The sequence below is a fragment of the Platichthys flesus genome, chromosome 21 (assembly GCF_949316205.1).
Source record: "Platichthys flesus chromosome 21, fPlaFle2.1, whole genome shotgun sequence".
NCBI lineage: Eukaryota > Metazoa > Chordata > Actinopteri > Pleuronectiformes > Pleuronectidae > Platichthys > Platichthys flesus.
The window spans coordinates 11,904,750-11,926,046 of NC_084965.1; the positions used below are offsets into that span (position 1 = coordinate 11,904,750).

A 21,297-nucleotide genomic window follows, 5' to 3' on the forward strand; every position below is an offset into this window, starting at 1 on the left:
ACAAACCATTAAGTCTCTGGTCCCTCCTGTTTGATACATTCTGAAATGCGATTTCAGAATGTTCCTCGGCGCGGGCCAAGTGTCTCAAAGCTGCACTAACTGGACGGGACAAAGTGGAGATATAAATTACATCTAAATGTGAGAGGAACAGCGGCTGACTCCTCTCCTGCACATGCACGCTGTGTCTCCCACTTCATTAGAGGAACAACGTGCTGCTTATCAACTCCCAGAAATGTTCTGTACAGGCACAACGCAATGTGCCCGGAGGTTCAGTGCTACACCCTCGATCAAACAGTGGTGACAAAGCAGGAAGTTGATCGCTCAACAAGCAAACAGAGCAGGTGGTGGATTAGACCCTGGAGGTGGTGGCCCTTGTCATGTTTCCCTCTAATCTGCTCCAATCCTCATCGGTAGATCTATTTGAAATTCAAACATGAACAGAAATAAATATTCTAACTGTTATGTCCTGTTTGAATTCAAAACTAAGAGTATATATAAGCACATCAGACCATTTGAAACAGTGTTAATTCTGATCAGCTGGACCACCTATATTCCTGTTCAGAGTTGAGAGACTGATGAGGATCGGTCATTCAGTCCTTGTTCAGTGTCCGTTGAGAATTATGTCCTCGTTCTGATGACACCAACATGCTAACAGTTTCATTCATTCTAAAATTAGGGTACCTGATACTGCATTCCTTGTCAATGACATTTAGCTCTGTTTTTACAAAATCGAATAACTAATTAAAAGCAAACTTACCTGTAAAATAATACTTGGACATAAATCAGTATGATAAGAACTACCTAAAATGAAACCTACCATCTTTGGGAAACATTTATTTATCGTTTACTTTGACTTTTTTATTTTCTCCATATCCCATCTACTAACCTATACCACAGCCAGCCACTAGAGGGCACTGAAGATGATTCGGCTTCACTTTGGGAGCTGTCATGACAGCCATCTTCATATACAGTCTAGGTTATATATGATCACACGTGCCTTTCTCAGCATTGATCAGTAAACAATGTGAATTAAAAATCTAAAGACGCTAAATTACTTGTACTTTAGAGGCAGGTGGAGCCATAGCTACACTACACAGCTCACAAACACGATAAGTTCCCAGTCCTTACTTCAGTGAAATGTTTCATAGCTCCTCCTTGTTTTGACGACAGGTGTTATCCAACAGTTTTTAATTCCCTGCGTAGAAGGTCAGGCCTGGTCGCCTGAGGTGGTCATGGGAGAGGAAGTGTTCACACAGGGAGAGGCGGGCTCAGTATTTACATTAGGATATCCATACATAAGCCCTCCGCTTTGCCGTCCCCCCCCCCCCCCCCCCCCCCCACACACACACACAGGGTTTGTTCACTTTGACAGCAGGTGGAGCGACCTTCAGTGACCTCTGTAATGAGGCGATGCATTAGAGCAGCACAGAACTTAATCGTGTCCAACTGAGGCACGAACGCCAGGATACACTTCAGAATTAAGTTGTTTTATTAATCCAGCTTTATAAACTGCACTTACTCTGTGATTTGTAGTATCCTCTAAAATCTGTACACGCAGAGAACAAAGAATTCAAAACGTTAGAGGAGTCGATCCTCCCATCTCCTCAGACCCGTGCTGAGATCCCTGCGGTTATCTGCACGGAAACGGCAAGGCCATCATACACAGGAAATTCATTAACACAATAAAAACCCAATGGTGTGTTTAACTTGGCCACATCTTGCCAATTGAGCGGAGATTTATAATGCAGCAAGTCCGCTTCAGAGGGCAGTGAGTGTCGTCCCTCCCGCGCAGCTCTGTTTATGTAGGCCAAGTTTAAATATTTGAGGAGCACATGTGGGGATGAATGGTGGCACAGGATTTCATCATAAAGCTGTGAAGGGCGAGTCGGCGGGGGGTCATTTTAACAGTAGTGTCAACACCACGAGATCCCACCTCTCGTCGACTCAGCAAACAGTATATCGCAGCAAAGCTGAAAGGCGGTGACGGCTGCTTTCTGGAAAGGCGCAGCGGCTTTCTGAGAACGGCTTTGATGGTGCCAACAGGCCCCTTGACATCTTTTCTGATTCCGAGCGGTGTGTCCAGAGTAACCATGAGGGGAAAAAATAACAGAGGGAGACACGAGAGAGAAGGATCTGATGCAACCACAATGCTCATTGGACAATAGCGCCAGGGCTGCTGCTGCTGCTGCTGCACAAAGAGCAAAACAGCTGCGTCTCCATTCACTGGTTCATCCTGCCATTTCATTCCTGTGTCTACAGTGTCATTATGTAACCTCACAAGGAACGAATGAAGCTCCGTCCAACGTCTTTTCCATCCGTCTTGAAGAGGAATCGCCCACGACTGGTTCTGCAGATGTGATGGAGGATATCAGCAGATGCATCACCAAAACATAGTTCCTCCTTCCTTAATCGCTTCCTCTGATTTATCTCCTGGTTTCCCATCTTTCCCCCGAAAAAACCTGCCAGTTCCCACGCAGCTCGCCGTCTCTGATCGCACCTGTGGAAGTTTCCATGCTTCCTCTCGCTCAGTCTCCACATCAGGTGGGCTTGGCCGTCAGCTGGTGCGATGTGGGTTTCTGTTTACCCAGCCTGCCTGTCTGTCTGTGGACGTCCGGCGCAGCTCGTCACGTCGCTGTGCTTCAGTCCAGGAGGACAGAAGGAACTACGTTGAATAATAATTATCATGAACTTAAAGGGTCAGTATGCAACATTCAGTGACATCTAGTGGTTAATTTGCATGTTGCAAACATTACACCCCTCACCTAACCCTCCCCTTCCAAACATGAAAGAGAACCTGCAGCCTTCAGTTGCCATAAAAACTCAAAAGGTGATTAGTTTGTCCAGTTTGGGCTACTGTAAAAAAAAAAACATGGCAGCCTCCGTAGAGAGGTCCTGCTCCCGAAGTACATTAAAAGTATTTAAATATAAAAGGCTCACTCTAGGGAATAGAAAACAATTATTCGTGAAATTTAGATGAAACACACAGTGAAAACATCATTAGGGTTATTTTATATTTAATTTCTGCCAATGGTTCCCTTTCAACTAAATCTTACACACTGAACCTTTAAGTATCTATTTGGCTTTTATAGCTATTTTATTATTGCTTTTAAAACATTATTTTTAGGATTCTTGTAATCCCTATCTGAGATGTTTCACTTGCAGTAGTTTCACTTTTCCTTCACTTCTATCCATATCCTTTCAGGTCCATCCCTCACTGCTCCCCTCTCAGTTGCATCGGCGAGTTAATTTCCATCCATCCATCAATCCACCTCCCTCTGCACTGGTCTGTGGGCGCGCACGACTGCTGGGGGTTTCCATGCCATTCCAAGACACACACCTGCACCAACCCCACCCATCCCCTGCTGACGTAGACGCTCCCTGCAGGGGCAAGAGCCAGAGAGAAGAACAGTGTTCACAGGAGAGGTAGTGAAAGGGAGAGAGAGAGAAGTGGTGGGAGTCGCTGGTGCCTCTAGTCGCAGCTCGTTTCTGTTTATTTGAATGGCAGCAATGGGACGGCGTACAGCTCAGTTAGTGGTCTGACCTGACGCCAGTCACCATCTCCAGCGTACACCAGGGGGAGTTTAAAGACGCTCTAAATGGGAGTACAAATAATCCACCGGTTGGACTACGTGTTACAGTACAACAGGAGCTTTGATACAGAGGTGACTCAACTCTAACGCCACATCATCATTCGGTCCTTTATTTCTTCCTGTTCTATATGACTGCAATTCCCTGTTCACCCGCCTCAATGAATCACCTCATGATACGCTCTGGACCACTCTAGAAATCATCTAGAAAATCATTTTAATATACTTGTTTTAACATGTAGATCACAGCATGGTCAGGCACCTGCTTACATCACTGACCTGCTCCATCTGTACAGACCAGGTCACTTAGGTGAACTCTTGACTGTGCCTTCGCAGTGACGGCCCCAATATTATACAAGATCCTCAATTTAGATTTACTTTCTGCATCGAAGCTTAAAAAAAACCTGCCTAAAGCACATTTATGCACTCTGGCTTTAGTCATGTCAAACAATTTGTGACTTTTGTCTCCATTACCATTAATATTCCACAGGTCACGGGAGCAGAGGTGAGGAAGGGACACGTTTCCCCCCTGTCTACGACTTTCTATGATTTCTGCCTCACCTTCAAACATGACCATTTAGAAAGTGGAAACACTTTCTCCCTTAGACGTGTCCAGACGGTCTTCTAAGTACAAACAAATATAAACTAAGGCATTTGAAGCAGAGTGAATCCTTTAACCTCTGTCGCACGTTGTGCCAGAAAACCCTCCTGAAGGCCCTGCTCCTCCACAACCTGGTCTTTTTAAAAAACAAAGAAAAAGTTGCCTCTGCATAGATCCAAGTGTAATTCGTTTTTAATGACATAATATTATGTTTGGCTCCGGCCCCCTGCGACCCTCAGGGGAGGCAGCATAGCTAGTAGATGGATGGACGAATGGTGCAAATTGTAAGTATTCTCATGTGGTTGCCACTGCATTGTACTCTACTGTGCTGTATAGCAAGTAGTTCACTTATTTAAATTCTGCAGATGTCACAATTGCAAATGTTTTTATTTTTGCAGGTGAATTAAGCCGATTGACAGCTCAAGTTCAGCAAGGGAGCATTTCTCCAAAAGGTGTCATATTCAGATATTCAGTCGTAGAATGATCAACTGGCTAATGAAAGTCAGGACAGTGAGTGTTTGTCATAAATATGGACACTTGTCCTCTCGTGGTCTCTGCTCAGTGATCCAACCTGCCTGCGGCTCATAGAAACACTCGACCCAGTGTTTAGGGCTATTCAAATATTGTGTTGCGTGTCCGGCCAAGCAAGGTGTTTGAGGACTGTTTAATGACACAGTAACACTCTGACAGCATAATCCAATAACACATGATATTGACTCTGCAACAAAGAAAAGCAATCCTTGCTGTGTTTCAGCTTCGTCCACTTGTTGTGAACCACCTGTTAGATTTTAAACGGCCAAATAGCGAAATGTCAGCAACGATCATCTGAACGATACTTGACCATGTCCAGGTCCAACTGCAGGTTTACTGAGTCAGCTGGCTCAGTCGCTTTCTGGCTTCAAATGTAGAGGAGGGGAAAAAAAGATGATGCTCAAATGTTGTGCATATTAACCTGTAAATAGATGTAGTTTTCTGAAAATATAAGTAATTGGAAACATGTAGAAGCTCAGGGAGTCTCACTCCTTATTGTGAATTTTAAGATTAGTGTTGTTTAAGGAAATACTGCCCTCTAGTGGGCATACACATCCACACATGTTTATAGCTTCACTTCACAAGAACAACACATTTCTAAGAAGCATGGAGGGCGTGCATTTGCAAATCAGTGAATGACAGTTTTATTCCTTGGCATTTTTAAACACTGTATAAATCTAAAGTACATGACCAATGGTCTCTCAGTATATGTCAATGATTTCTATTGGTTATTTGGAAAAACTCTGAAGTATAATTAATTTTATTTCAATAAGAGATTTTACTGAAATAAACAAAGCAACTGTCAGAATAGATTCCATGTGGATAATAACTATAATCACCTCTTTATAAACTTAAGTTCCTTCCCTCACTTGTAGGCTCATACCTGACAAAATGTTTGGTAAGTGTATATTAGCTCTTGATCACCTAAATGTCTTTTATTATATGGTTTGGTTCATATTAGTCACATATCTGTGTCGTGTGTCACTCAAAGTCCATTTGTAGTGTTGTGACGTGGTGTTACATCATCTGTCCTCCCTCAGTTTGCAGTCAGTGATTTGTGGAGATATAAGACAAACATCATCCACATGGAGTTTTGTTAAAAACATGGAGGAATCTTATTTTCTTTATAACCGGCGCTACAACTCCCTTTTGATTTGATTTACACTCATATACATTTTCATGCATTCATGACTGTTCTCCATCAACATGACACCTGAGTGAGATAAACCCTGCAGCTCAAGTGATGTCATTTCAGTTGCCATTTGTGATGGTATGATTTTTTTTCTTCTTTTTCCTGAGCTAACACTCGAGTATGAGCTTATGGTCCTTTTGACGAACACACTCGCATGCGGCTTTAACACGTGTGAGACATTTCTTTGACAGCTACACTAACCAGCCCCTCTGGACACTTCCAAACAAAGGCCAGTCTTTGTCAAGGGGTCTGGCATGGGTCTGTGTCTGAGCTCACGTGAGGGGCGGGGGGGGGGAGTTTAAAGGAAAAGACGAGCATATGTTAAATGTCGGCCGTGGAGATTTTGACCGAGCAAACAAACTGCTGTAGATGCTGACTCATTTTCAGAGTCTGGGAAATGTGATTAGCAGCCTTAAGATGTTTAGATGTGGAATTATTTTAATGGTTGATGTATTAAACAATGCAGAGTTGAGAATTTTTAATTCTGAAATCGAGCCCATTGACAGAAAATACTGGAGTTGTTTCGAAGCAGTTTATTCTGCGACAGATGTTACACATGGTGGCCTAAAAATAGGATTGGAAAAGCATTGAGAAAAGCAGTTCCTACACAAGTAGACATGTTTGATTCCTGCTGGGCGGACTGGGTCACAGACCTGGCTGCGGACTTCAGGTGTTTGCATGCCAAACGACAGTGAAATAACAAATGGTAAAGGCAAATAGATTAAGCTCTTAATATTATTTGAGCACACATAGAAACATTTAGCCCCTTTACGATACATCCTGTTTACCTTACATTAGTACATAGCTTTCAGTTGTTTTCAATAAAGTATGAAATCTATTTGTACTTGTTTATATTTGTTTAATTTTGTGATCGCATGGCACACAGTCAAAAGTATATGTTTTTCGTTTTGTCAGAGAGGAACAGCACTTTCAGGTAATGTTATATAAACATGGAGAAGAGAGACAAGTATCCTCAGCTTTTAAAGCAAGAAGTGACCAAACTCACAAGCACGCTCGCCATACTTCTCCCAAAACAACCAAACACTCCTTGTTTTCATGTTATCATGGCTCATTCACTCCAAACTTTGGTGTGATTATATTGCAGCAGTCGCATAATGATAAATGAATAAAAGTGCATTTTGTGCAACCAGCAACAGAGGAAATAATACATATATGATTTAATTACCTATAAATGATGTGCTGATAATAATTTATCATATTCTTTTCTGTATATTCATTTGATTTGGGATAAATTTGTCTGGAAATGTATGCAACATTTCTTAATAATTAATTTTACCCCCACATCAGTGCTGTCCCCAAACAAACACCACAACATCCCTCAGCTAAAGGAAGTGAGCCTCTTCTTCATGTACAGAAAGGCCATGTATGTGGCTCCGCCCAGGAGGCCTATCAGCAGAGTGGTACCCACAATTACCGGCGCGTTCTTCTTGGCCACGCGAAACGCCACCGGCAGGACTGCAGATATCAGGATGTTGTTGACGTGGCCCAAAACCCTTGTGAAGGCCGCCCGCTCCACCACACGCTCGTAGTACGTCTCCAGGTTCACCCGGTTACCGTTGCCCCAGTAGCGACGGGACAGGCCGAGGAACTTGAGGCGGTGTAGGGTTACCGCCAGAGAGATGTCGGCCATGCTGAAGAAGTCCCCACACAGCCAGGACTGAGTTCCTTCCTCTACAGGGGAAACACGGCGCAGAGAGGAATTGAGGATATGAATTATTTTGTCATTTTAAAAATACAACAGTCATATTAACACAATTATATTGATTGTTGCGTAGGATTAATGATGGTGCAACACGAGGATGTGGTTACCTGGTGTCTCTTCCTCCCTCCTCTGAAGCTCTGTCTCCACCTGGTCCATCACACCCTCCAGCTCATCCAGAAGCTTCTTCAGGTACTTCATGTTGTCGTGGTCAAACAACTTGGACTGTAGAACGTGATCGCATATAAATACAGCTGTCATAGCACATTTATCTCTTTTAAACATCACAGGAGAAAACCTGTCAAACTGCAGTACCTACAAACGAAATGTTCGCTCAGCTCCCTCATGGATCTGAACTACTGTTAGAACATAAATGTACCTCAGTGCTACTTGTACAATCAATAGTCATGCTTAAATTTATACAATACATTAATTCATAATTTAAATGACAGAAGCAGAGTTATTGATAAGCCGGGTTTTATTTTCCATCATTAATCTTTCATTGGTATTTAGCTGTAGCCCTGTTTAGTTAAAAGGTGGAATAACAAATATGGTGGTTCAGGAAAACTAATGTTTTCCAAGTACAGATAACAGATGGAGAACAAATCATGATGTAAATTAATTTTTAGATTTTGCTAAAGTTAGTCGTCGCGATACTCCCACACTGCAAATTATTTTGTTGACTGATTAAAATAAGTTCACATAGTAGTTATTTTAGCTCTGTTCCTTATTATGAATTTTTATTTATTTTTTTACATTATAAAACAAATGCCAATTACCATGTTTGACTCCATTCACCTGTTTGGTTTTCGTGGGGCAGTCTAAGTCTTGAAGGTGGTTTGGACTTAGGTGTTATGTAAAAATACAAATGCATAAAACAAAGCCCACAGTTGTTGATACCTGCCACCCTACTTATTAAATAACTTACTTTTATGCGCCTCTGTTTTGCAACATAAGCATCTTTCAGCTCTGGATTCTGCTCGGCCAGTTTTTTCAGCTCCGACTGTGTGTTTCCAATCTGTGCTGTCACACAAAAACAGAAAACCAGGTCAGACATAGTGAGGTGCACTTTGGTTTTATTACAACATTAACGCTTGGAATCAATATATTTAGGCATAGATTCAACACAATTTGACTCTATGCCTAAAAATGTGTGGCTGTAGTTTTGTTAAACAGTTTCTAACACTAACTCCCTGACAACCAACACTGTGGATAAACATACATAACATCATAGCTTGTATATTATCACCAGGGTGTCTGTCTTTGTGTCTTACTTCGGATGCGCGAGGCAGCATAGGCTGGTATGTGCGAGTCCACTGTGATCTCAGGGTGGAGGATGCAGCCGTGGGTGTAGGCATCCATCTGCAGTGAGTCCAGCAGCTCTCTGTAGTGCTGCACCCTGTGATAGTATGTGCTGCCCTCTTCAGGTACCAGCTTGGGGGTGCCCTCTGTGAAAATCCATGAAAAGGAAGGGCAGATGGTGTTAAAGTGTGAAACAAGCTTGCTAAGGGACCATTTAGAAAAGATCGAGTAGATGGAAAGGAAACTTGATGTTTTCACAGGTTACTGCATTATCTTAAAGGGTTCAATGCTTACCATATTTCCTCCCCTGTGGGGTGAGTGGACCCTTAGAACAAAGCTATTGTGGATCATTGCAAACCAAGAAAAAAAGGAATCAATGAATGAAAACTATACAAAGGCACGATGCAAAATTAAGAACAAATCAAAACAACAAAATTATATATTGAAAACATAAATTCAAAGACAAAGAAGGAAACACTGTTTGGAAAGAAATAGAGAATGGAGTCCTTAAGTGCATTAAAACAGTCGCTTAGTGAGAGTGTGCCGCTGTGAACAGCCTTTAATTAATCTCACCATCATTGAAGTTCTGCTCCAGATAGTCCACGATCTGTGTCGGGTCACAGATGACGTTGTCGCCATGGACTAAGACGGGAACTTCCCCTGTTGGATTCAGACGCATGAACCAGGGCTCATTGTGCTCGCTGAGCGGCAGACTCACATCGTACTCCTGACAGTGCAAACCTTTCTCTGCTATGGCCAGACGCACCTGGAAAACAACACCTCTGTATGACTGCGGTGGAGGTTTAAATATCTCAGTGAAAGTATAATCACTAGATCCAGGTTTCGTTCTGGATCAGAAACCTTTATCTGAAATACCATCAATTAAGTTGAAATAGAAAGGGATATGGAAAGTAAAAACAAACGCAACCATCACAACAGCAACACAGTGACCCAGAAATATTCAAAGATAAAGTGTATAGATAAAGATATAAAGTTCCTTATTCTACTGTCAAGTCAAGTAACTTTGTAAGCCTTGATTTTAGAGTTAATATATAAATAAAGGTTATTATTATCATCACAATTATTATCTCCCACTAAACTGATGCTGAAACGTTCCCTTCTAGTTAGAACATCTGGGTCTGGAAGGTAAACACTGGCCGTATGAACAGTGTTGAAACAGTGCGTTGTAGGTCAGTATTATTATTGTTATATTTTTGTTATGAATCATCATGTAGAGATGATGTGTGTGTTACGTGAATATAAAAATGTAATCTACACCATCCCATCCATTTTCTCAGAGCAGGAGCTGTCCACCGAGCTGTGGTGCTGAACCACTCACCTTCTGAGAATTAAAAGACTGAGTCCAGTGATAAAGCGTCAACTTGGACTCGTGTTGCTTCTCGGACGTTTCTCCTTGCTGCTGCTGAACAGCATCTTGTCCCGACTCTGCTTCTATCAGAGCTGTTTTCTCATCCTGGGCTACAGAGCCGCTTTCAGACGCCATTTTATTTGTTAGTATCATATTAGGGGACGAGTGAGGACGGAGCAGCAGGTCACGGTGAACTGACGGCTCCCCCTACAGACTCGGAGTGTAACGTGAATCTGATGTCTGCAATCTGACGTTTTTATTAAGAACAATCTATTTAGAAAGAACAATTCTTTCATTTACAGTATATTGTCAAAATGAAAGTATTTCAGTTTGTATAAGTGTTGAGATAAGTTTAAACGTTCACCCTCTGTTGATAATTTTCTTATCTCCATTATGTTCTTCCGTTTCTTTTCCTTCTTTGTTTTTGTTGATATCTAATAGTGCTACATTAAAATACGATGATCAGTAGTACATCAAATATTTTATACCCATAGTTCAATCAAATTAAAATTAGCTTCACTAACTAATCATAACTACATAGTATATGTGGTGTTGAGTATGTTGACTAAAATAATAGTTTTTACATTTATATAATCTATGATCATAAGATTAATATAATTGATTTAATGTAAGAAACAAACACAACAAATATTTTTGACAATTATCACAACTTTATTATGAAGAAAAATCCCTCCTTGGTTATGCAATACATGTTTTTGTACAGCAGAGGTCGCTCTGAGGTGTTTATTTAAGTAGTAGGTTTCTGTTGGTGAAGGTTACAACTAGTTCACAGTTTAAGTAGAGCACATAGTACACATAGTTTACAGCGAGTTTATGATGTACCTGATGCAAAGCCCAGAATAAGCTATTCAATTAAATCGAATACACCAGAAATGTGACAGATATCTCACTGGGTATTAATAAAACCGTGTGTTGTATGTATGTACTGTATCTCTCAAACTTAATAGAGTTATATACAGTATCAAAGTATAGACTACTGAAATAAAAATATATTAAAAAGAGAATAAAATCACCATTGATAATTACAAACACTCTGTGTTTATATATATGTGTGTGTTATTTTATTTGGGGGTAGTGAGGGAGGGAGAGAGAGAGAGAGGGGGGGGTGAGTGGGAGTGAGAGGGAGGTAGGGTGGGAGAGAGAGAGAGAGAGAGAGAGAGAGAGAGAGAGAGAGAGAGAGAGAGAGAGAGAGAGAGAGAGAAATATAGTGGGGAGAGGGTTGCAGAGACGGGGAGAGGAAGGTAGGGGGAGAGAGAGGGAGAGTAGGGGTTGGAGAGGGAGAGGTGTGGGGTGGTAGAGAGAGAGAGAGCTAGGGTGAGAGAGGGAGAGACGTAGGGTGGGAGAGAGAGAACGAGAGGTAGAGAGAGAGAGGTAGGGGGAGAGAAGTAGATAGAGAGATACATAGGGGTAGGGTGGGAGAGGGGGAGAGAGGTAGGGAGAGAGGTAAAGAGAGGAAGAGATAAATAGAGGGAGAGTGAGAGATGATGGGAGAGGTAGAGCGAGAGCGAGGGTGGGAGGTCCCGGTGTTGTGACGTTGTCATTGGCTCCGTGTGTCTCTCCAGCTCGGACTCGCCTCTCTCTCTCTCCCTCTGTGATCAGTGGGTGAGAGGGGGGAGACGAGCAGCACACAGCGGACTACCTCCGGTGCGCCTCCGGTAAACGACGCCCACCATTCACACCTCCACACATGCCTTCGCCAACATGTCAGCCTCCGTGTCCTCACCCTCCTGTTGTTCACGATCCTTCTCTTTATCCCTCTAGTCATCATCGGCTCGTCGGCTCGTCCTGTGTTCACACCGCCCGTCCTGGAGCCCCTCGCCTCGGTCCTGGAGACGCCTGAGTCCGCAGCATCGGCTTCTATCAGCAGCCTTGTTATCTGAATGACGGGCGGAAGGTTTGACTTCGACGACGGTGGCACTTACTGCGGGGGGTGGGAGGATGGCAAAGCCCACGGACACGGCATCTGCACCGGACCCAAGGGCCAGGGCGAGTACGCCGGCTCCTGGTCGCACGGCTTCGAGATAGTCGGGGTGTACACCTGGCCCAGCGGGAACACCTACAGAGGCTACTGGTCCCAGGGGAAGCGGCATGGGCTCGGGGTGGAGAACAAGGGGAAGTGGGTGTACCGCGGGGAGTGGAGTCACGGGTTTAAGGGTCGCTACGGGATCCGGCAGAGCCACAACACACCTGCCCGCTACGACGGCACCTGGAGCAACGGGCTGCAGGATGGATACGGGATCGAAACTTATGGGGATGGAGGTAAGAAGCCCCTCTTATAGACGAGTGTGTGTGTGTGTGTGTCGCTTTAACTGCTGTGGCTGGTGATGGCGTGTGCGCGTGTGTGTGTGTGATGCAGCCTGGTAGTGAGGAGGATGCTCAGACTCCAACAAACACATCAGCGCATGAATCTCCATCTGATGTGATGCGAGTTGATGCTGAGATTGCGCACTGCGGTCAAGATCCATCGTGCTACTCAAAATACAACAATAATTTATAACCCCACTGGGGAGAACTGGCCTGGTACCACGGTTCCTCTCTTATTCCATCATCATTTGGCAGCAACCAGTTGCTCCTCTCATGACCAGTGACCAGCACTATGCCTCGAAGGAGTTTCACAGCGTTTTTCACATCTGAACCTTCACCTGTTATGAAAAGTAGCAGGTGAGGGTTTCAGATTAAGTGTCTCTTTCCCATTAGAATCAACTGGTTTTCTTAGGTTTTTTCTCCAGAAAGCACAACTGTTGGTGCCAATTCAGCCTTTTTGCAACTGTCAAGACTCCAATACTCGCCTGGATGCACCTTCTCGACACAAGGGCAAATATCAATCCCGATGCATGCAACAATAAGTGTTAAAATAACTCGAGTTCAAACTCTAGCTCAACAATGTGTCCAGTGAGAATCTTTCTATTTAGCCTTGTTGAGTCATACTCCGGACACACTCTTGGACTAGCTATAAATGAGGGGTCAGCGAAAGGCTAATCCCAAAGCCTCGTCCTCACTCGTAGACGCTGCTGTGTCCTGAGATTGGGTTTTGTCTTGAGTCCCGAGTCTGAGCAAGAGAAGATACCAAGCGTGTGTTCCATGGTGTCGTTGCATCATCTCCACTTATGGTGCAGAAGTAATGACGTCTATCGACAATTATTCCCTATCCAACATAATCACAATTCAGGCACCTCATCATCCGTTAAGCCACGGAGAGTCACCCACTGGACAATCTTTTGCAATGGGTCAGTGAAAGACCCAATCACAGACCTTTGACCTCACTCATTAATGTTGGTGTGTTCATAGATTGGGTTTTGTCCTAAGACCCGATTCTGATCAAGTAGACAAGATGCCAAGTGGCCTAAAAACACAAGATCTCCATAGAGCTGCAGTATATTACGTGGTGCCGTCGCATGTGTAATTCACTCGCATCATCCGCACTAACAGACGCCTTATGGTGCAGAGTAAATGCCTCACATATGATGGTGGCAGAGGGCCGGGGTTGGGAAATCAGCTGATCCCAGAGGATCTACAGAACATCTGGCCGTCTGACCCGGCAGCATCCTGATAACTTGATCTGCAGGGTCACAGAATTGAACCGCAGCGCAGAGCCAGCCTGTTAATCTCACACAGTTTATCCATCTAAATGCCTACCCGGGCTGGTATATCGTTTCACGCCAGAATCTCAGCATAATGGCATTCTTCGCCGTGCTGGTCAATGAGATGAGAGGGCTCGATTAAAACGCCTTCCTTCTTATTAGGATCAGCATTGTAATATGATGCTCGGAAGGAGCTACAGTAGGGCAGCACACGCTCATTGGGCTCAGCAGCACTAAATGGGATTAATGAAGTATTTCTCTCATTATGTGACTCATAGCGATTCCCTGTCGTCAGAGGCGAACGGATGGTGGTGAATGTGCCTACTGTCAGTGGGGGAGTTAGTGGCCGCCTGAAAATAGGCCCCTAGCTGAGTGATTCACATTCATCCCAAGTGATCCTCAGTACCAGTTCCTTAATCAAATCTCTGTGATTGCGTTAGTTATGCTCACGGCTCCGGATCTGAGGGGAAGGAGAGAAAACATTTCATTAGTTGACATAATCTGCTCCCTTACAGCAAGGCTGCTGTGCTCCCTTATGTATTAGCTGATACAGAGAATATCAGGCCGACCAATTGCACAACAGGAATCAGACAAATCGTTCTCACTTCAACCGAGATGGAAATTAAACCCTGATATGACTCCAAAGCTTTCGAGGACAGGTTAAGCCTGTGTGCATCATCTACTATGATTTGTATTTTTTCGTCTTTCTCTGAGAGTTTGTAGAAATCCCAGACGACAGACATGTTCTATGCTTATATAGAATTTCATTTAGATAAAAGACACTTCCTTGGAATAAGGCCCAAGACAGACAGTAACCACAAGCAGGACTTTGAAACCACTTTGTCCTTGAAGTTCATACTGTAACTTTGAATTTGGAACAACAACCATTTTCTGAGACTGCACTGTAACTGCAGACCTAGTGGATCAAAGTCTTGTCACCTAATCTGCACCTTCTTCTCACCTTTATTAGTCATGTTCAGATACATCGCATATTTTCACACAGCTTTACAGACTGTGTAACAGTGGTTATAAGGCTCCAGTCCCTCCAAGGGGTCACAAGATTAATCTGAGGGGTTGCAAAAGGATTATTATTACTTATACTACTGTACTTTGCTTGTTTTATTTGCAAAAACCTGGATAATATCACCTCTCCTGGCCTGAATGGAGCTACACACAACTCATTGACATATGCAACATGTCACAAGTGGACAGTTCTTCTTTTAAAGGGTCCATGCACTCAAAATGTTTGGAACCACCACTTCAGAAATGTACAGTCATTCACTAGCACCCGCTGACCCATGTCACCTGTTTCCTCAGGTACCTATCAAGGCCAGTGGATGGGCGGTATGCGGCATGGCTACGGCGTACGCCAGAGTGTTCCCTATGGCATGGCCACCGTTATCAAATCACCTCTCCGTACGTCCCTGGCCTCCCTGCGCTCCGAGCAGAGTAACGGAACGGTGCTCCAGGACCTCTCCACCACCGCAGACACGCCGACGGGCAGTCGCGGCGGCTTCGTCCTCAACTTCCACTCAGACAGCGAGGTCGTCACCGGCAAGAAGAAGGGCCTGTTCCGCCGGGGCTCGCTCTTCGGCAGCCTCAGGCAGCTGCGCAAGTCGGACTCTCGGACGTCCATCTCCAGCAAGCGCAGCTCCGCGAGAAGCGACGCCACCATGAGCCGCATCAGCTCCAGCGACGCCAACTCTACCATATCCATCGGTGACGGCGAGCTGCCAGACGAGGACCTACCTCTGGAGGACCACGTGGACGCCACCACGACCGAGACCTACATGGGAGAATGGAAGAATGACAAACGCAATGGATTTGGTGTTTCGGAGCGATCCAATGGGATGAAGTACGAGGGAGAATGGCTCAACAACAAGCGCCACGGTTACGGGTGCACGGTTTTCCCGGACAGCACCAAAGAAGAAGGGAAGTACAAAAATAACGTGCTGGTGCGTGGAATACGGAAGCAGTTGATTCCTCTTAAAAACCCCAAAACCAAAGAGAAGGTGGATCGGGCAGTGGAGGGGGCACAGAGGGCTGCAGCCATCGCCAGGAGTAAAGTGGAAATAGCAGCCTCCAGGTATAGTGTGTTCATTTATGCTTCTGTGTGCATATGGGTGTGTATTGTGTCAACACGACAAAAAGACAAGCCGGATATCCTCAGGCATTTATTGTCTCTGTCAAAGAGTCCAAGCAGTGGCCTGTTTGACAAATATCTCCTGGTCTGATTGTGAGTGGAGTCACATCACAACAGCTCCGACCTTTATTCATCACCGACAGTCAAGGCTTTTGTGTAGCCACTGTATTCATTCCGGGGAAAAGGTCCTGTTTCTATTTTCTATTCCCTGATCATATCTTTCATTCCGAAAGGAGAGTGGTCAGGCATCTTGTGTGTGTGTGTGTGCGTGTGTGAGAGAAAGAGATTTGTGTGTCCGGGAGTTCATGTCCGTAGGCCGTATAGCCATACCCCCGCTCGAGCCAAGTGGGTCTCGTGTGCCCAATAACGATACCTGCTCCCCCTGCCAAGCGTTGCTCTGATGTGGCATCTGCTCTTTAACAGGTGGATGAGACGTGACCTTTTCATTTAAAGCCGTCCCCCCTACTGGGACACAGTTCAGGGTACGCAGCATCGCTTTGACATCCTCTGGTTTCAATGCATCAGGGAATTATTAAGCTGAAGACTGTCAGGGTGTGTACAAGCTGTGAAAAGGTCTCTCTGCAATCACACGCTCCTCTTTTCCACTCGCACACGAATTTGCATGTATGAAAACAAGAAGTCATAAAACTCAAACGTACGGATTGTGTTTCGACACAACACAAAGAAGCATAGCTACAGGGCTCTGAAGGTATCATTGAATCATTGGATCATTTCAGCCTTTAATGCTTCATGTAATTAAACCGGCCTTAGTATCTGGAGCCATGCTAGCAGCTCAGTGAGGGTGTACTCATACACAGCAGGGCTTTGAGCTAAATGCTAACATCAGAATGTAAACACCTTGACAGAAATATACTGCTAACATGCCGATGGCTAACTGATACGGTACAACGTTTACCGCGTTCACCATTCTAGTTTTATGTGCTAGCATGATGCTAACACGAGCTGATGATTGGCAATCAAACTGTCAGACAAACTGAAATGTTGACTTGATGATGGCACGAAATGAAAGTTATGGCAATTCGACCTTTTGCATTCGTTCTGGGTATCATTACAGTCCATCCTATAGCTGTTGTTACGTTTCACTCAAATCCAAACTGTTAAAGAAATATCAGGGGAATTAATTGTTTCAGGGTTTGTTTGCGCTGCTGTTCGGTCTAGAGCCCCACCTATGAATCAGTCTGACGATAATATCAGCCGATATGAGCCTTACACTGAAATATTGATATGAAAAGTTATTAAAACAATGTGAATATTTTTAGTTTCTGAATTCAAGATCTATATATTTAGTTTTATTTGTGTTCTCTTTTTATTTATAGTTATCTATAATAATGTTTATGGTTAAAACATCAAGCCTCTACCACAATTATTTTATAAGGGTTTAATAAAGACATTTTAGGAATCATCATTTTTATTTTATTATTATATTTTAACCGTTGTCATTCCAGCATTTTGTCGGCTGATCAGCAATCTACATAAAATAATAACAGAACACTGGAGCCATTGTACTGCGTATTTTGATACAGCCTGGGCATATCAGAGCAATACAATAATAGATGCTGCAGACACTATGGAGAGCTGGGTTTTATTCTCATATCCCCACAATCTTTTGTTGAGGATATAAGATGCAGATTACATGAGAAAGGATTGAACATGCTTAATATTAGAACGGCTGTTTGTTCCCCAGATAAGACCCATGATATTATGAGTCCGTTGTCTGAGTCAGCGAGGGTCGGGCTGTGATGTCGAGATAAACCTACCAGGAAAAGAGAAATGGATAATACGGTGAAAGAACGAGCCCCCTGATCTCCTCGGATTGTGCATCAGTGCAACAACTTACAACAGAAGTCAACAAATGATCTAATGCATGGCGCTAAGGCAGCAAACGAGCAAACATTCACGCTGATACAAAGTGTTTATGGCAGCAAGCAAGCTGCCCTGTACTGGAGTTAGTGATCAAATTACTGGCTGGTTTGTGCTGCTCCATCATGTGCTGCTGGAAAATCATCTCTTGCGCTCTGCTGATTGAATTCAGCAATTTTTTCCCCCCTCTGTCAAGTGTGTTTGTGTTAGAAACAGGCAGACGGTGACGGTTGTAAGCGTGTTATGTAAGTCTCATTATACAGTGCATGGCGAAAGATGCACTCCTATCGATCCAGCTCTCGTCACGTGACTCCCTGTCTTTGGATGTGGAGCGTTCGGCAGCAGTTCTGCAGGGAGTGAGGGGAGGGAGGCAGAGCAACGGCAGAGAAGACAGAGAGAGCAAAAGGAAAATGGATTGAAGCGAGAGAGCGAGGGGATGAATGTTGGGTGAATAATTTGGGAGATGCATCGAATTTGCTGAGCAAGAGCATTCTGGGAAGTCTTGAGTGTGCGGATGTGAAGAAATGGAAGAAATGAAACAGAGAGCTTGGGACACATCTACCCCTCCATTGTAAATTAGTGTACAGAGGAGCTATCCCATCAGCCTCTGGGGCAGAGCTAATGACCTCATGCTTATGGGCCAGCCAATCTATGGCGTTCTCCTGTGATGCGGTGGAGTGGAGTGGTCCCTCATTCAGTTATTATGCCCCTCTTATTGGAAAGTACGCTCTCCTCTGTGTGTGTGTGTGTGTGTGTGTGTGGTTGTGGTTGTGGTTGTGGTTGAGGCCTGTGAATGAAGATAAGTGACTTTTAGCACCATTGAAATCTTTACTACATCATGATGCTTCTCACATTAAGCTTCTTTGTCAGGGATCAGTTTATGTGTCCGGGAGACTCAGCAATGAACCGTAATGAACCTAAACTTTCCTGCACTCTCTGTGCGATTTCATGAAAGCCAAAGCATAAAAAATGATTGTGTCAACATTATCCTTGAAAATCTACAAGGCACACTTGCATATTAGTTTCAACAGCTCATCTCTGGTGGACTGTGTGTTGTTATTCAAATGATTTATTCTTAAACCTGACCTTTATTCTCTTATGTTAAGTTGATAAAAAAAAATCCTTCCGGGGAAATGGAGAAAGCATGTTTTTCCTGTTTAATAGCTCTGTGCTTAGTGAAACACAAAATATTGAGGTTCTCTAAGAGCAGAACATGTATTCATGAGAGGCTTATTTCAACTGCAGCAATCAGCCAAATGATACTCAGCAATGTGTCAAGTGTTTGTCAGAACCTCTTGAACACCTGATCTTAGGTTGACGTCTGCATGATATGGACAAGCTGCAGTTTTATTTATTTTTTAAACTGTTTGGATGAGACATTCTTCAGGTTGTATGATGTGTGAAATTTCAGGATTATGATTTTTACTGCAGCATCTATTCTATCACACTATAAGCACAGCCATCAGGGGCAAATTGGATTCAGTTTCTTGCCCAAGGACACATTGGGGCCGGGGTCATGAAAGCATTGACCTTCTGGTGAGCGGATGACCAGGCAAAACGCAATGCACACAAAAATTTACAACACAGTAAACCAGAGTTCACTGTTACTCCTGTTGCTAATGTTGTGATAACATTTCTTTAAAGTCAAGAATAAGCCAGTTGGAGAATTTCTCAGTATCATCAGATTTGCTTTTTCCGAATATCTACTTACCATGTTGTTTCTGCCGCTGTTTAAATTAGTTTATTAATTAGCATCTATTTGGCTCTAGGTACAGAATATTTTGAATGACTGTTGCACTACTTCCGCAGCACATGAAGCTTTTTTCCCTAATTCTGTAAGAAGCTGGCCACTCTACATGTTGGCAGAAAAGCAGGTAGACATTTTTGTACTGTCTCTCTGTCTCTCTTACACACACACACATACACACACACATGTATTTGCCTTATCAGAACCCCCCCTCACGGGAACGCTTCACACACATACACTGACATGCGAACACTCTCTTGGACAAACACATACAGTCAGAGTGCATGTGCGCTGCTCTGCAAGTGTGTGTCAGTGAGTACTGACTAAATAAGGCAAGGCATCAGTTGGCTTATCAGCACCAGCCAGGAATATATACCCGTCCCGCCACTGATATAGCAGCCCGCCATCTCACTCACACTCTCATCTCTCCCAAACGAGTGAGTGTGAGTCTGTGTGTGTGTGTGTGTGTGTGGTGTATTTGTGTGTGTGTGTTTGTGTGTGTGTGTATCCATATATATGGGAGGAAAAGATTTAAAAAGAATGGATGTGAGAGATGGAGCAAGGTTGCTATCATTTGGCAAGAGAACAGAGAAAGCGTGTAGTGTGTGTGTGTGTGTGTGTGTGTGTGTGTGTGTGTGTGTGTGTGTGTGTATGTGTGTGTGTCTGTGTGTGTGTTTGTTTATAACCTGCTGTGTGATGACCTCAGCCACTCAACACCTGCTCTTTTTGGAGCGCCAAAAAGCGACTGATCAGCCTGTGTTTCACCATGTGAACACAATAAGCAAAATACTCGGGACATGGATAGCAGTGACTTCTGCCCAAAACCACCCCAGGAAACCGGAATTGGATTATTTGGTTTAATTTGTGTAGATGCGTGTGTTTTTGTTCTCGCCGCCGGTGCCAGTACTCATGGAGGTTTATGAAGTGGCGCCACACACCTTTCTCAAGTGTGTCAAATTTGTCTCTTTATGAAGTGACAAAATGTACAGTAGCAATGAGGCACGAAGCGTACACTGACCGTGACTGCGTGGCGAGGACTGCCAGCCGTCTGCATCAGGACTCAGAGTTAAGCGAGCCCCGGAGATTCATCCCAGAGGTAGCTCCTATTTACAGCAACGTGATGGAGGTCATCATTTACTGCCGACACGATCAAATGCTCTTACATAGAATAATAATGACTTGAGTTATATCCAGCCGATACGTATGAAAGGTGGCACATGCGTGATGAGTTAGTCGAATGGTTTGTGAATGACCCACATTGGAATCACATGACAGTGTGTAATGTAATCTTGTTGTGTGTATCAAATTATCATTACGTGTTGTCATAACAGCCGGAAAGACGTCAATAGATGAAACCATGGATGAAGTTTGAGTAGCGATACACAAGACGGCTCGGCCAGTCTTTATTGAGCTCTAAAGTTTCTACTGATGGGTTATGTTTAAAATCATTATCTAATTATGCAAGGATTTATTATTGAATATATATATCTGGACAAATAAAGGCATATATAAAAAAATGTGCTCCACCAGTAATGTATGTTTGGGTATGAAACTACATATAACTTTTAATTTTGTTCATCTCACACCTTCAAGAGTTGTTCACTTTAATACAGTCCACCAGA

At 43.7% G+C, this 21,297-nt stretch overlaps 2 protein-coding genes across 3 annotated transcripts in view; one reads left to right on the forward strand and one right to left on the reverse strand.

The window, feature by feature from the left end:
• Positions 1–6,255: 6,255 nt before the first annotated feature.
• Positions 6,256–10,437, reverse strand: gdap1 (ganglioside induced differentiation associated protein 1). 2 transcript variants are annotated; one of them, XM_062379086.1, is made up of 6 exons: positions 9,507–9,695; positions 9,228–9,270; positions 8,906–9,079; positions 8,560–8,654; positions 7,742–7,856; positions 6,256–7,603 (listed from the first exon to the last, which is right to left on the reverse strand). In XM_062379086.1, exons 1-6 carry the CDS (start codon positions 9,570–9,572, stop codon positions 7,251–7,253), a joined length of 846 nt encoding a protein of 281 aa, XP_062235070.1. In that variant the 5' UTR covers positions 9,573–9,695; the 3' UTR covers positions 6,256–7,250. The 2 variants fall into 2 exon arrangements, with proteins under 2 accessions (XP_062235070.1, XP_062235069.1); XM_062379085.1 differs by lacking the exon at positions 9,228–9,270 and adding an exon at positions 10,273–10,437 and having other exon boundaries at positions 6,257–7,603; positions 9,507–9,699.
• A 1,373-nt stretch (positions 10,438–11,810) lies between these two features.
• jph1a (junctophilin 1a) overlaps positions 11,811–21,297 on the forward strand; it is a 28,350-nt gene continuing 18,863 nt past the window's right edge. The window contains exons 1-3 of the mRNA XM_062379970.1: positions 11,811–11,978; positions 12,085–12,582; positions 15,222–15,990. Coding sequence (XP_062235954.1) covers positions 12,204–12,582; positions 15,222–15,990 — 1,148 coding nt within the window. The 5' untranslated portion in view covers positions 11,811–11,978; positions 12,085–12,203. The remainder of the gene's footprint in view (positions 11,979–12,084; positions 12,583–15,221; positions 15,991–21,297) is intronic.

Excerpts from the sequence above, each read along its gene's own strand:
- gdap1 (XM_062379085.1), bottom strand. The coding sequence starts at position 10,437 with ATGGCGTCTGAAAGCGGCTCTGTAGCCCAGGATGAGAAAACAGCTCTG. Across the intron at positions 8,655-8,905 it reads TGCTGCCTCGCGCATCCGAA|CACAGATTGGAAACACACAG; the intron begins GTAAGACACAAA and ends TTTGTGTGACAG. Across the intron at positions 7,857-8,559 it reads CAAAACAGAGGCGCATAAAA|TCCAAGTTGTTTGACCACGA; the intron begins GTAAGTTATTTA and ends CACGTTCTACAG.